At 41.7% G+C, this 12345-nt stretch overlaps 1 protein-coding gene across 1 annotated transcript; it reads right to left on the bottom strand.

Moving 5' to 3' along the window:
- Window positions 1-201: 201 nt before the first annotated feature.
- Window positions 202-9006, bottom strand: LOC144272098 (anterior gradient protein 3-like). The gene is made up of 7 exons (XM_077829935.1): window positions 8868-9006; window positions 7240-7303; window positions 6232-6284; window positions 4547-4623; window positions 3947-4010; window positions 2246-2329; window positions 202-251 (listed from the first exon to the last, which is right to left on the bottom strand). The coding sequence occupies exons 1-7, from the start codon at window positions 9004-9006 to the stop codon at window positions 202-204; spliced, it is 531 nt and encodes a 176-aa protein (XP_077686061.1).
- Between the last annotated feature and the right edge of the window lie 3339 nt (window positions 9007-12345).

Below are 12345 nucleotides of genomic sequence, written 5' to 3'. Positions count from 1 at the left end.
CCCTCAGTACCACCACTTCCTCTATATTAACCTTTTTTGAAAAAGCTACTATCTACAGAACATTTGAAAATGCACTAATGCCACTAAACTTCCAGATTTGTATTTTCATGTTTTCTGCACTATCAGGGTTGTCAAACCCTGGCTTTTGCTGTGCAATCTGTCCACTTCCCTGGCATGTGTAGATCTGGTCAGGCCCGTTGTTCATAGTTCTGTGTGGAGAAGTGTCTTTGCTCGTCTCATGTTTTCAATCACTGTAGAAAATACTTGAGTTACTGAAAGCACTGACATGTTGTTGCTGTGTGCATTTGTTAATGTGCAGTACAGACCAGATGGCTACATTATGTGGGAGTGAGAAATAAGACTATACTATGCTTTGAATCTCCTGACTTTTAAATGGTTTGTTTTTTCAAATAATTACATCTTTCCAGCAATTTTTACATTGATAACTATTCATAACCATAACTGTATCTTAGCAAAGCTTGTTTGCATGAGGATTTTTCTGTAGAAAATATTTTAAAACACTGATTTGTAAACTTGTTGTAGATTTTTTACTTTTTCTGATGGGACTATATTTTAACTCTGGATTTAGTGTAAACTCACATTTAGAGCAACACACACACTTCTCAGAGTAGCAGCCGTGTTAGTCTGTATTCGCAAAAAGAAAAGGAGTACTTGTGGCACCTTAGAGACTAACAAATTTATTTGAGCATGAGCTTTCGTGAGCTACAGCTCACTTCATCGAATGCATTCAGTGGAAAATACAGTGGGGAGATTTATATACATAGAGAACATGAAACAATGTGTGTTTACCATACACATTGTAACGAGAGTGATCATTTAAGGTGAGCTATTACCAGCAGGAGAGCGCGGGGGGGGGGGGGGGGACCTTTTTGTAGTGATAATCAAGGTGGGCCATTTCCAGCAGTTGACAAGAACGTCTGAGGAACGGTGGAGGGGAGGAATAGTTTTACTTTGTCTAATGACCCATCCACTCCCAGTCTCTATTCAAGCCTAAGTTAATTGTATCCAGTTTGCAAATTCATTCCAATTCAGCAGTCTCTCGTTGGAGTCTGTTTTTGAAGTTTTTTTGTTGAAGAATTGCAACTTTTAGGTCTGTAATCGAGTGACCAGAGAGACCACTCTTCCTCAGACTTTCTTGTCAACTGCTGGAAATGGCCCACCTTGATTATCACTACAAAAGGTTCCCTCTCCCGCTCTCCTGCTGGTAATAGCTCACCTTAAGTGATCACTCTCATTACAGTGTGTATGACAACACCCATTGTTTCATGTTCTCTATGTATATAAATCTCCCCACTGTATTTTTCACTGAATGGCATCCGATGAAGTGAGCTGTAGCTCATGAAAGCTTATGCTCAAATAAATTTGTTAGTCTCTAAGGTGCCACAAGTACTCCTTTTCTTTTTACACACACTTCTGTTTTAATCAGTATTTCAGTAGCAGGGTTTGTAACCTTGAAACAGAGCAATTCAATTAACATATTACTGACCTCACAAGTGCACTGTTGCCAATGCTTGTGATTTTTCTTTATCATAGGTTTTAAAATGATTGTTCTTTTTCTTAAAGTCCCAGCTCCTTGAGTTATGTGACTGTGACAATCTCATCTTTCATTTTACAAAATAAGTTTCTAGCCCTCATGCTTTCAGAGAAAAGCTTGAAAATGATCTGCCAGGTACCGTAAAGGTTTTAAAACCAGAAGGCAGAGAGAGAACCCAAAATACAACTTTAAAGACCTCATGGTTTTTTAAGGGGCAGTCTCATTATATTAACACTCAGGACTGGTAATATTCAAGTGGGAATCGTTATCCACTTTAGTGACTTAAGTGATAGAAATTTCAAACTGAGTCAATTTCAAACTAATACTGAAGTTTGCAAAAACCTTGAACGCAAGCAGGTAAGCTGCTGTGGCCCGCACAGTCTATCACATCTCTACAACCAGCTTCCTGAGGAAGTTTTCAGAGGTTCAGATAGTGTCAGGGAAGTTGTCAGAAATAAAGAGCTCAGCTTTCCAGCAATACTCAAAGGTACTTGTTCCCATTGAGGGTTAATGAACAAAGCAAACATAATATTTCAAAAACAAGCTGTTTGAGAGGATGTTCCATTAAAATAGGTCCCTTTGCAAAAATTAAACTCTCAAATCCTTATTTCTTTATAAATACCATGTCTTGTTATAAGCTTGAGATGAAACTAACACTGTTTCATGTAAAATGTTGCTTATTTCACTCACAGTTTGAAATATCTTCTGGTTCATATGCATACATTCTGTTCTTATACTTTCCTGTCAGATCGGCTCGAACTGTCATAGAGGGATCTTGAGGGGAAAAGTCCAAAATGTTAGCAATGGAGGCCTTTAGGAAGGAGCAGTGCTGCTTAATTTTGGGGGGTGGGGAGGGGGTGGAGGGAGGAGAGGGGAGAGATTCAAGCCTTTAAAAACGGTGTTCATTAGCACAGCACTCTGACACTGTGTTTAGGCTAGGGTTTCTCAGGGAAAAGTTTTTGGTGGCCTCAGAGTGCAGCCACAAACTCTTGCCAGTGGCCGCTCTCACACTTTTTCCTAAAATACTTAATTAGCTTTAGGAAAGCCAAATAAATATGCACACATTCACATCCAAATGATTGAAATTTATTTATTGCTGGCTAGTAAGTCTGTTGTGAAAAGTGATATTAATAAACATACAAGTATCACTTTTCACAGCAGACTTAATGAGCCCTGGCAGGCCTTGGGACAAATTAAGCTCTGGATGGAGGGTTGGGGGAGGCAGTGTGGGGCTGGAGCCTGAAGTCCTGGGCCCAAAGCCCCATGGCCGGACGACAGGGTCCAGGGACAGAGCCTGAAGCCATTTGGCTGGAGCCTGGGGCCTACCACTGTGCAGCCTGAGCCCAGGACTGGAGCCTGAAGCCTTGCAGCCAGAGCTTGCTGCCCTGCTACCCGAGGGCTGAAACCCAAAGCCTGGGAAGGTGGGGAATTCACTGGTTGCCTGCTCCTACAATATTCTGCTCCAGGTGACTCCACATGGGGGCAGGGCCCAATCCTGCTGCTGGCCCCAGCAACCAACACGAGGGTGGTACATCCAGGATCAACAGGGAGGGGGGAGGGATTTCTACTTTGCCCTCCCCCCCTTCACAGCCCAGGAAGCTGTGGCTGCAAGTAAAGCCCCTGGTAGCCACATCTGAGAAACACTTTAGGCTAACAGCCCTGTGGATTTCAGAGCTTAATCTCTGCCTTAGATTGACTCTTGGACAATAAACTGGTTAGATGCATCTGAACTGCCATTCTGAGCTTAGTAATGATGCCAGGTACGTGTGGCCATTAAAAAGGGTCGGTCTTTGTCCCATTCATGCCCAACAATCTCACATTGGGTTTCCCCTGGAACTATTGCTTATGAGGCTAGACCCTGTCCCTGGGAAGCCCAATGAATCCTTAATAAATATTCAGATATAGGCAGGGAGTCTAAACCTTATCCATTTTCACACACTCCAGCATGGTGCCACGTTGGGTCTGTATCATGTGTGTATAGAGGACCAGCTCCTTAACTGGTATAAGTTGGTATGTTGATGTCAGTGGCGCTACACTGATTTATACCAACTGAGGATTTGGCCCATGGTGGCCAACATTTACATAAGGTGACTACTGATTTTTGGGTGGCCAACTTTACACCTTAAAGAAGCCCAATTTTCAGACAGTGCTGAGCAGCCATCCTCTGAAAAGCAAATCTTTTTTAAATGTCTCAGGTTAGGCAAGAAAAATCACTAACCACTTTTTCAAGTCTTAGTCGTAATGTCCTGCAGCTTTAAAAACCAAACCTTAACTATTTAAGTATAACTTGGAGAAATGTGGGTTTCCTGCTGACCAAGCAAGAAATCTGTGTTACAAATCACACAAGGCAATTGTTCCATTTTGATTATCACAAAGAATTGGGAAGCTCACCAACAAAGAGGATCCTAGGGACATAGTGGCCATCAGGGGCCAGGTTGTCATCTGTGCTCGAATGCTGAAAGAAAGTTAGTTAATTTTTTTTGTGACAGGTCATTATCAGAACAGCTGTCTCATCAGTCAAAGCAACAGAAATGGAACAAACTAATCAGTCGTCTTTATTTCGCTTCAAGTACAATTTGTGGGGTGGTCTATGGAGTCTCCCTCCTCCCCCTGCATATAACACAGCACCAATAGTTAGTTACATAGGGCTTGCTGTCTTGGATCAGAACAAGGTCCCACTCAATTCAGTATTCTGTTACTGACCGTGACCTGCCTATAGAGGTCCTAAGAAACCTAAGAAAACTATTTGAGACTAGATAACATAAATATATCTGGATTTGAGAGTAGTAATGTCTCTGTCTTCTCCTCCTAAAAAAGGAATTTTTACCAAACCCTGTTGTGGGTTTCCAGCAACTTGGAAACCACATATTTGAATGAAAATAAAATAATAAAAAAGCCCAAAGAAGTAAATTTCTGATTTGATATTAAGACTCTTTATTCTGCTTCCCATCATATATTTTGATAATTATGACTTTTAAATTATGATCTTACCACCAGATTAAGCATAATAAAATCCTCTTGAGCCATCTTTTGGATCTCTGGGTTGGAAACAAAAGCTTTCTTTAAAGCTAAAAACAAACAAAAATAATTTAGGTGGGGAATTTGATCTGCAGCTCACTGTTTTCCACTCCGGTGTATGTTTTATATCTACTTATAGTGTTCCTAAAACCATCAATTTATGGTTAACATCTTCAGACTATCACATGCACATGTTAGATAAGGCTTGGATAATTCAGGTCTAATAAACTAAGCAGCAGGAAAAAAAATCTGTTGTTTGCCTGTGAAGCTAGTTGCTGCTTGATGTAATGTAAAATAGTTCATTCCCTTTGTGGGACTCAATCATAAATCTAACTTGACTTCCTCCAGTAGTCACTAGCATTACAAGACAGAATAGGAATCATGCATGTATGTATGTTTTATGCTGCATAGAACTAAAACCACTATAATAACAAATACTTAAAATGTTGCAGGAAATACTGAGGTCAGAATTTACATGTGATCCTCAAGTTTGTTCTGAATGACCTACAGTGGGATGAAAAGCTAATAGAGCAGTGAATCTTCTCAGCTTTTCTTTGGCAAAAAAGGATCTTCCTAGATAATGGAAAGGTACCAATATTCCCTGTTGGAATGACTGACTGGTTTATAAATATAAATAGCCTTGAAGGCTCGAAGGTCCTGTCTTAAAATGCCACACCAGACTGCGGTCTCAGGCCTTATGGTGGCATTATAGAGCAATTAGAAGTCACTGCACTTCTAAGAGATGCTATCCTACAGATGAGATGTTACATTTGGGGAGAAGTCCCATCTAAAGTTATTCTAGATGTTTTAGACCACGTTGATCAGAGAATGGCTGTTGCAGGTCATTGGCAAGTCACTTCTTTACCAATATCTAACTCATCTCATTTTCAGAATACCATAAGCATGAAGGTCCCTTTATCAATAATAAAAATAATTAGAGGTGGTGCAGCTAGCGATGCCTGTAATTAAGGTTGCATGACACTTGCCATTCTGGCCCTGTTCTGTACTTGCTTATTATTTTGCCAAACTTCAGCTGTTAGAGCTGAAATTTCTCATGCTAATTGTGAATTGAGGAGCCAGAGCTCTGCTGGACCAGCTCTCTGTGCAGAGATGGGAAAGCACAGGGAGAGAACACACCAAACACGCAAGCCAACTAACAACATCACGGTTGCAAAGTCAAGCACTCCAAAGTTAGGAAATGCCCGAATTAATATTTTTGCCCCCTTGTCCCATATGTGATGATGCGATCTTTAATGATATGATCACATACTGTTTTTGTAATGTTGTATATACTACATAACAAATAACAGAATATCTGAGACCTTTTTCTGATAAAATTATAATCCCTGATTAATATAAATTGAGCTTTACCCTGGCTGGGTCTGGGTGAAAGAAGATGCAATGACTTTATGTCCCTTGTCAGTGTCCTCTGAGGAAGTTTAGGTGCCAAGGCTATTTTGGATGCTGATCCAAAAAGCTAACAGGTTTACCCTCCATAAACAGTGCCTCAGCCACTGAAGTTTTGACCTAAAGCAGGTTGCTAAAAAGGTGTTATGGACCTTTTATTCCATACTCTTATCTATAAGCCAAGCAGAGTTTATTGCTCCTGTTTTGGAGGATGTTTCAGGAGGTCTTAGAAGGGTTTCCTTTTTTCTCACCTTGGCTATAAGGGCATTCTTCTAAGTGGTGGATGACCATCAGAGGTTTCTTGCTAAAAGAACATGAAAAAGGTGGCATGTCAGATCATTTATAGAAAACACTAACATATAAGCAACTATGTTGTTACAGAGCTATAATTGCATTGGGGTTCTGATGCTGCTAAAAACCACATCCAGGAACTATGAGAAGAGCTTGATTGGTTTGTCAGTGGATCTTCCAAGTATACTTCCCATACTAAGGTTTTGTGCATTGCTTAGCTGTTATAAGTGGAATGTCCCTTCATATTCCAAGTCACAACAATATGGCTATTCGATCATATGGCTGCGATGATATACAAAGAAAGGATTATGTACAAGGGTTCTAGTGAAACCATAACACGCAAATGAAATTTAATGAAACCAGGATGGAACTACATTCCTATAACTCTCTTCAGCCTGATTGATTTTATAGTATAGAAGTCCAAGACTTTTGAAGTGTGAAAGTTTTGAAGCATGAAAGCTTTCAGTTAGAGCAGCAACTGTATTAAAATTAATCTGATAAATACTGTGGACCCAATCCTGCAAGGTGCTCATCTCCTGGGAGGTCACCTCCCACCAAAGTTCTATTCAGCTGTTCTTTAAATCAACAGGATTGAAAGGCACTTGTCATCTTGGAGAATCAGGCTTGTACACGGAAAACAAAGATGAGTCTTTGTCAGGGTGTCAAATGACATAAGTGTAACTGTAGTTCCTAGAATGTTCATGAGCTTTAGTTTTTCCAAAGCCGCTGTGGGCAGGGTTTGCTTTTTACAATATATTGGTACAGTGCCTAGCTTCAATGGAGTATCAGTTCTGAGTAGGGCCTCGCTCACTGCTGGAATACAAATCAACCATAACACAATCATAGTCAATAGTTTTGGCATCATATTAGACATTTTGCCTATTTAAACAATAGCTTCTTGTAGAATTATCACCAGTGTCCCTAAGTAAACCCTTTTAGGATGCAGCAAAAGAATAACTAAAGATTACCTGTTTCTTGATATAGCTAAAGCTTCTTCATATGTCTGAACCCATTCAATTTCATCACCCCATCCTATAGAGAAGATAGATTGATTAATTTCTTTTGTGTACAAATGGTACAGTTGATCTCTGGAGCAGGTGGATGTCCAGACTTTGCTGACCAATGTTGCCAAAGGCTAAATGTTGTCTACTACTCATCACTCCTGTTATCCAGGACAAAGGGGAATGAAGAACTTGGAATCTCTCTGGGGGGTGAAGCTTGGAAATAAAAGTTTGGAACCACATAAAATGCATTTAAGCTCTGTCCAGTCTATGTCTTACCTGCAGAGTATTGAACAATTTCCACTAGACACCTGGTAGACTACGGGATAGGAAAGTTACTCTTCTACAGATGCAGCCACTCACGTGCTTCACTAACACACGTGCTTTTGTTCTACTAGATGATTCCTCCAGGTGGACACCCATCTGTACTCCCTTTTCACAAGCACTGAACTATTCCATTATCCCTTCATTTAAAACATCTCCTTTCATGGAAGATGGCCCCATTCTATACATCTTTTTCTTTATCCACACTACAATAATGAACCCATTTACTTAGCATACAATGGGTATAGGAACAAGAGTTGCCACAATTCATAAATGCCTTCCAATCTCTTCCTTGTCTCTTTTTTTGTAATAATCCTTTTTTTCCTCTGTATGTGTCTATGTGAAGACTGGGACCTTTGTGGTCTTACTAGATTTACTCATTTTCTTGATAAGACCAGTCAGGTATATGCCTTTGATCAATTATATGACAATTACCCAAATATACATTATTTCAATATTTCCAAACGTCTACATTTTACAGGACAGTTGTGTGTTAGTGATTAGATACACACCAACTTTGAAGAACATTTAAGAAATCTAACAGCAGAAGCAGGTTATCAAAAATCTACACAATACTTTTCAAAACTGATGACTTCCACTCTACAAATATTGCTGTCCTCCCCCTGGTCCCCGGTCTTGTGCCTGGCCCCTAGGAAGGAAAGATGCTACCCTGACTCTCAGCAGAGGAGCAGCTCAGGAAAGGAAGAGTGGAGCTGGCTGCAGTCAGGAGCCATAGCTGCAGATGTCTGCCTGCCAAGATGGGCAGGAGGGGATGGCACAAGTGAACCTGCTGGCAGAAGGCTACATTTGCTTCCTGCCTACACGGAATTTAACCTCTTAGTAGTGGATTGGCAGCCAGCAGGATGGGCAGGGTGAGCAACTTCAGACTCCCCTCCCTCCCCTTCATAGCCCGTCTAGATTTGGGTCTGGAAGCACTGTAGTCCCATACAAGCTGAAAGCTGGGGAAGATATCTCAACCTCCCCAAGGGCCAGAGGCAGGATTTATTGGCCTTCAGGGCCCAATCAAAGTGCACCTCTTTAAGTAATGGTTTGGGACTATATTTCTGAATGTCAGTGAGGGAAGGTCTCCCAGCCACTGACTGTAAATATTGGGAAGCAACAGAAGTCATTTGACTACCTGGGTGCATGGGTGATACTCATGTTTATACATTATTTTTGCTAAGGTAAGATGCCCAGAAGTTATGTAGATGGGCATCACATGGAAATGCTAATACAGATAAATGCTGTGCCCAGAGACTTCACCATCTCACCTCGGGAGAGAGTTTGAGGCATCCTTATCCGCGTGACTTTCTCCTCCTCCTGCTCAGGGACCTTCTGTAGTTTTCTCTGGGCAGCTACCACCAGGGCATTGCAGAGGAGGAGAGAACACAGTAACTGAAAGGAGTGCATGTTTTCTGGAAAGTAAATTCAGAAGTGTCTAGTGTTAAGAGAGAAAATCTTTAGACAGCTTCTGCATAAGACAATACAACTTTGAAATGCCTATAACCCATGTCTCATGGACACCTCACTTCAGCAAAAGTTACTCGGGAAGCATTGTTTCTGGTCAGAGCACCTTGTTTCATTATTGTTGGAGCAAACAATTATGAATAACTCAACAGGATCTTGGGTCTCCATCTATACTGAGCCACGGGATCTTGGACCTTAGCGATCCACTCCTCAAGAAAACTAGAGGAGCTTTCCTGCATTGACAGACATTTCTACGTATCTTATTACAACTGCACCTCTGAATTTTTTCTTTCACTTGGAGGTCAAAAGTTTCCAACCTCATTGCCTAAAAATAGGCTTCCAAGTCCACTTTAATCAAAGTGGCCTGGTTTTCAGAGGTGTGCTGGTCATTTGTGTGCTGGGGTTGCTCAGCAGCTCTGAACACAAGACTTTCTATTCATATGCTTGTAGCCAAAAATGAATCAGCTACATTTGACAATGTTGGTTTGACATTGCTGCATGGATCCGTGTTGTCAAATACCCCAGCAACAATCCTTTACAGCTCTTGAAATAATTCTTTTTACAGATTTTTACTTATTTTAATTTCTTTGTTACAGTTTTTAACCTACAGAATAGCAATGACAGCTGTAGGAACTTCAGCAAGGAGCACATGTACACCTTGGAAATCCTTTTCAGGAAAAAGACAGTCCTATAAAAATGCATTTTCTTAGAATGATTTTCTCACCTGGAACCTTAGGCTGAGGTCTCGGAGCAGAGAGTGAAAATGCACCTCTTCCAGTTACTCATCTGCAGTAGGAATAAGTAAGCTAACAGCTATTTATACCCCTGTATTTGCTCAGTTAGTGAGGATGAATGTCAACTGAAATTCCAGGATATCCTGCTCCTGACAAAGTGCAGAACAGCCTTTCTACAATAGCTTTCTTTTAATCGACACAGCCGTGTGCTTGGTTTTAATCATGGGATGGTGATTAATGAAAGTATTCACTATAGTGTTTATACTAGACACACCTTCGTCTATCATGTTTGCTTCCCTAAGTATGGGCTATGTGTCTCTAAGCCACGAGCTGGTCTAAGATTTTGGTCTAAGTGCATATGAAAAGTTTATTAAGAGGAAGTCACATATGTAATTTCTTTTTTTAGTTTCATAAATTCTTCCAAAGAGTTAGTGTCATTTCTGTTCAAATCCACTTGAATAACTTTTTCAATGGATATTGTTTGTTAGCATTCTGCAGCATCTCAAAGGTGCCTTATAATGTAATCAATTCTGTTTTCATTTTTGTATATTACCATAGCTTCAGCTACACAGGACTGAATTACCGTAGAATGGCTAACACTCTGCATCAGCCTGGTTGGCTGTGTCAGTAAACTCTCACAACTACTGTAGATTGTAAGGATAGTGCGTGGAAAGCATCTGGCCTCTCTTTTGACATCCATTGTAACCCATTAGACGAGCTGTCCATGCCCACAGTGTACTTTCATTTACAAACGTCTTTAGTTTAAGGTGCTTTAGAAGAGATTAATTATTAAGGAAAATAAGCTACCACAATGTGAAGGGCAAAATCCTGTTGTGAACGGAACCATGTTGAAGCCATAGAAAACAGCAGTATAATAAAAGAGCTGATCCAGGGGAAGAGCAGTAAATGAATGGGATAATCTAGGTGGTAGCATGAAGATTAGTGTTACAATACAAACCGGGGTCCTGTAATGTCATAAACGAGGGGTGGCTAAACTTACTGACCCTCTGAGCTGCATACGATAATCTTCAGAAGTTCGAGAGCTGCAAGACAGGCACAATCTGCCCTGCAGGGCGGTGCCTGACCCCCCCTCCCTGCAGGACAGAAAACCCTAGTCCCATCACCCTGCTGCAAGGCAGAAGCCCCGAGCTTCTCCCCCACACCTTGCCAGCCCACTCCTCAGGGCACATTTTGACTGTAAAAGAGCCAGATGTGGCTCACGAGCTGCAGTTTGGCCATGCTTGTCATAAACCATGGCCGAGGGAGTCTTCCAACCCCCCACAAGGGATTATAGCCTTGTTCTTTAAAACAATATTTTTTAATATATTTCACCCAAAATACTACATTAAAGGAAAATGATTGAGGTTGCAAAGTCAAGCACTCCAAAGTTAGGAAATGTCAGATTTACAGTTGCCTTTGTAACCATCATTTGGCCCCCTTGTTTATCCATCCGGGGCACTGACTAAGCAAAAGGACAGCACGTCAGCATGTAATTAAAGACCGTTTCACAATGCATACGCACGAAGGGCTGAATTAAGATTGCCCAGGCAACTGTATATCTGGCATTTCCTAACTTTCAAGTTCTTGACTTTGCAGCTGAAATAATGGTCTTTTAACAGGTTTTCTGAATGTGTAGTTTCCTAAGTGTGTGTGTTTTAAGCAAAAAATTCTCCTTTGTGCCTGAATCTTCCGTAGAGTTGAACCCAGAGCCTTCAGCACAGATTGCTGCCTAAGCTACAGGTAGCAGTAGGAGGAGGCTATTGTTCCAGATGGGACGGTGGGGGCAGGGTTCCTGCCCATCTATCTCTTTCTGCCCGGGAGTTGGAGGAGCTCCTGGCTCGGTGGTTCCACTGGGGACAGTATCAATGGCCACATGCAGTGGGTCTGCAGATGTATGGGGGAGTCCAGCTAAGCTCTCCTCCTCCCTTCTGCTTACTATAGCCACGTGCTGGTGTTCCCAGTCCAGTGTGTGATGCTGCTGCTCGGCGGGAGCCTAGCATGTTCAGTGATTGTGGCGTGCTGCCAACATTTCCCTGAGGAAAGTGAGAGAGGAGAAGGGAAATGGTGATTACCAATTTACAGCTCAGCAAAAGCTGAATGGCATTTCCTGGACATGTCCTGGATGAAAGGACACTTCTCAAGCCCCCAGGGATTATCAAAGGCCTGCTGCGAATGAGGGAGATGGGAGAGCTGCTCAACAGAAAAGTCACAAACATCCTGTATAACTGAAATTGTTAGGCAGCCCGAATGATAGAATCATAGAATGTAGACCTGGCAGAGACCTCGAGAGGTTACCTAGTCCAGTCCCCTGCCCTCATGGCAGGACCTGGCTATGTCTACACCATGGACCTTACAGTGGCACAGTTTTACCAATACAGCTGTGCCGCTGTAAAGTCTCCCGTGTAGCCGCTCTTTGCCAGCAGGAGAGAGCTCTCCGGCTGGCATAATTAAACCACCCCCAGCAAGCGGTGTTGTTGCTGACATAGTGCTGTCCACACCAGCACTTTTGTTGGTGAAACACATGTTGGTCAGGGGTGTTTTTTCACAC

The sequence above is a fragment of the Eretmochelys imbricata genome, chromosome 11, assembly GCF_965152235.1.
Source record: "Eretmochelys imbricata isolate rEreImb1 chromosome 11, rEreImb1.hap1, whole genome shotgun sequence".
Taxonomy (NCBI): domain Eukaryota; kingdom Metazoa; phylum Chordata; order Testudines; family Cheloniidae; genus Eretmochelys; species Eretmochelys imbricata.
This window is presented reverse-complemented; position numbering and strand designations above follow the sequence as displayed.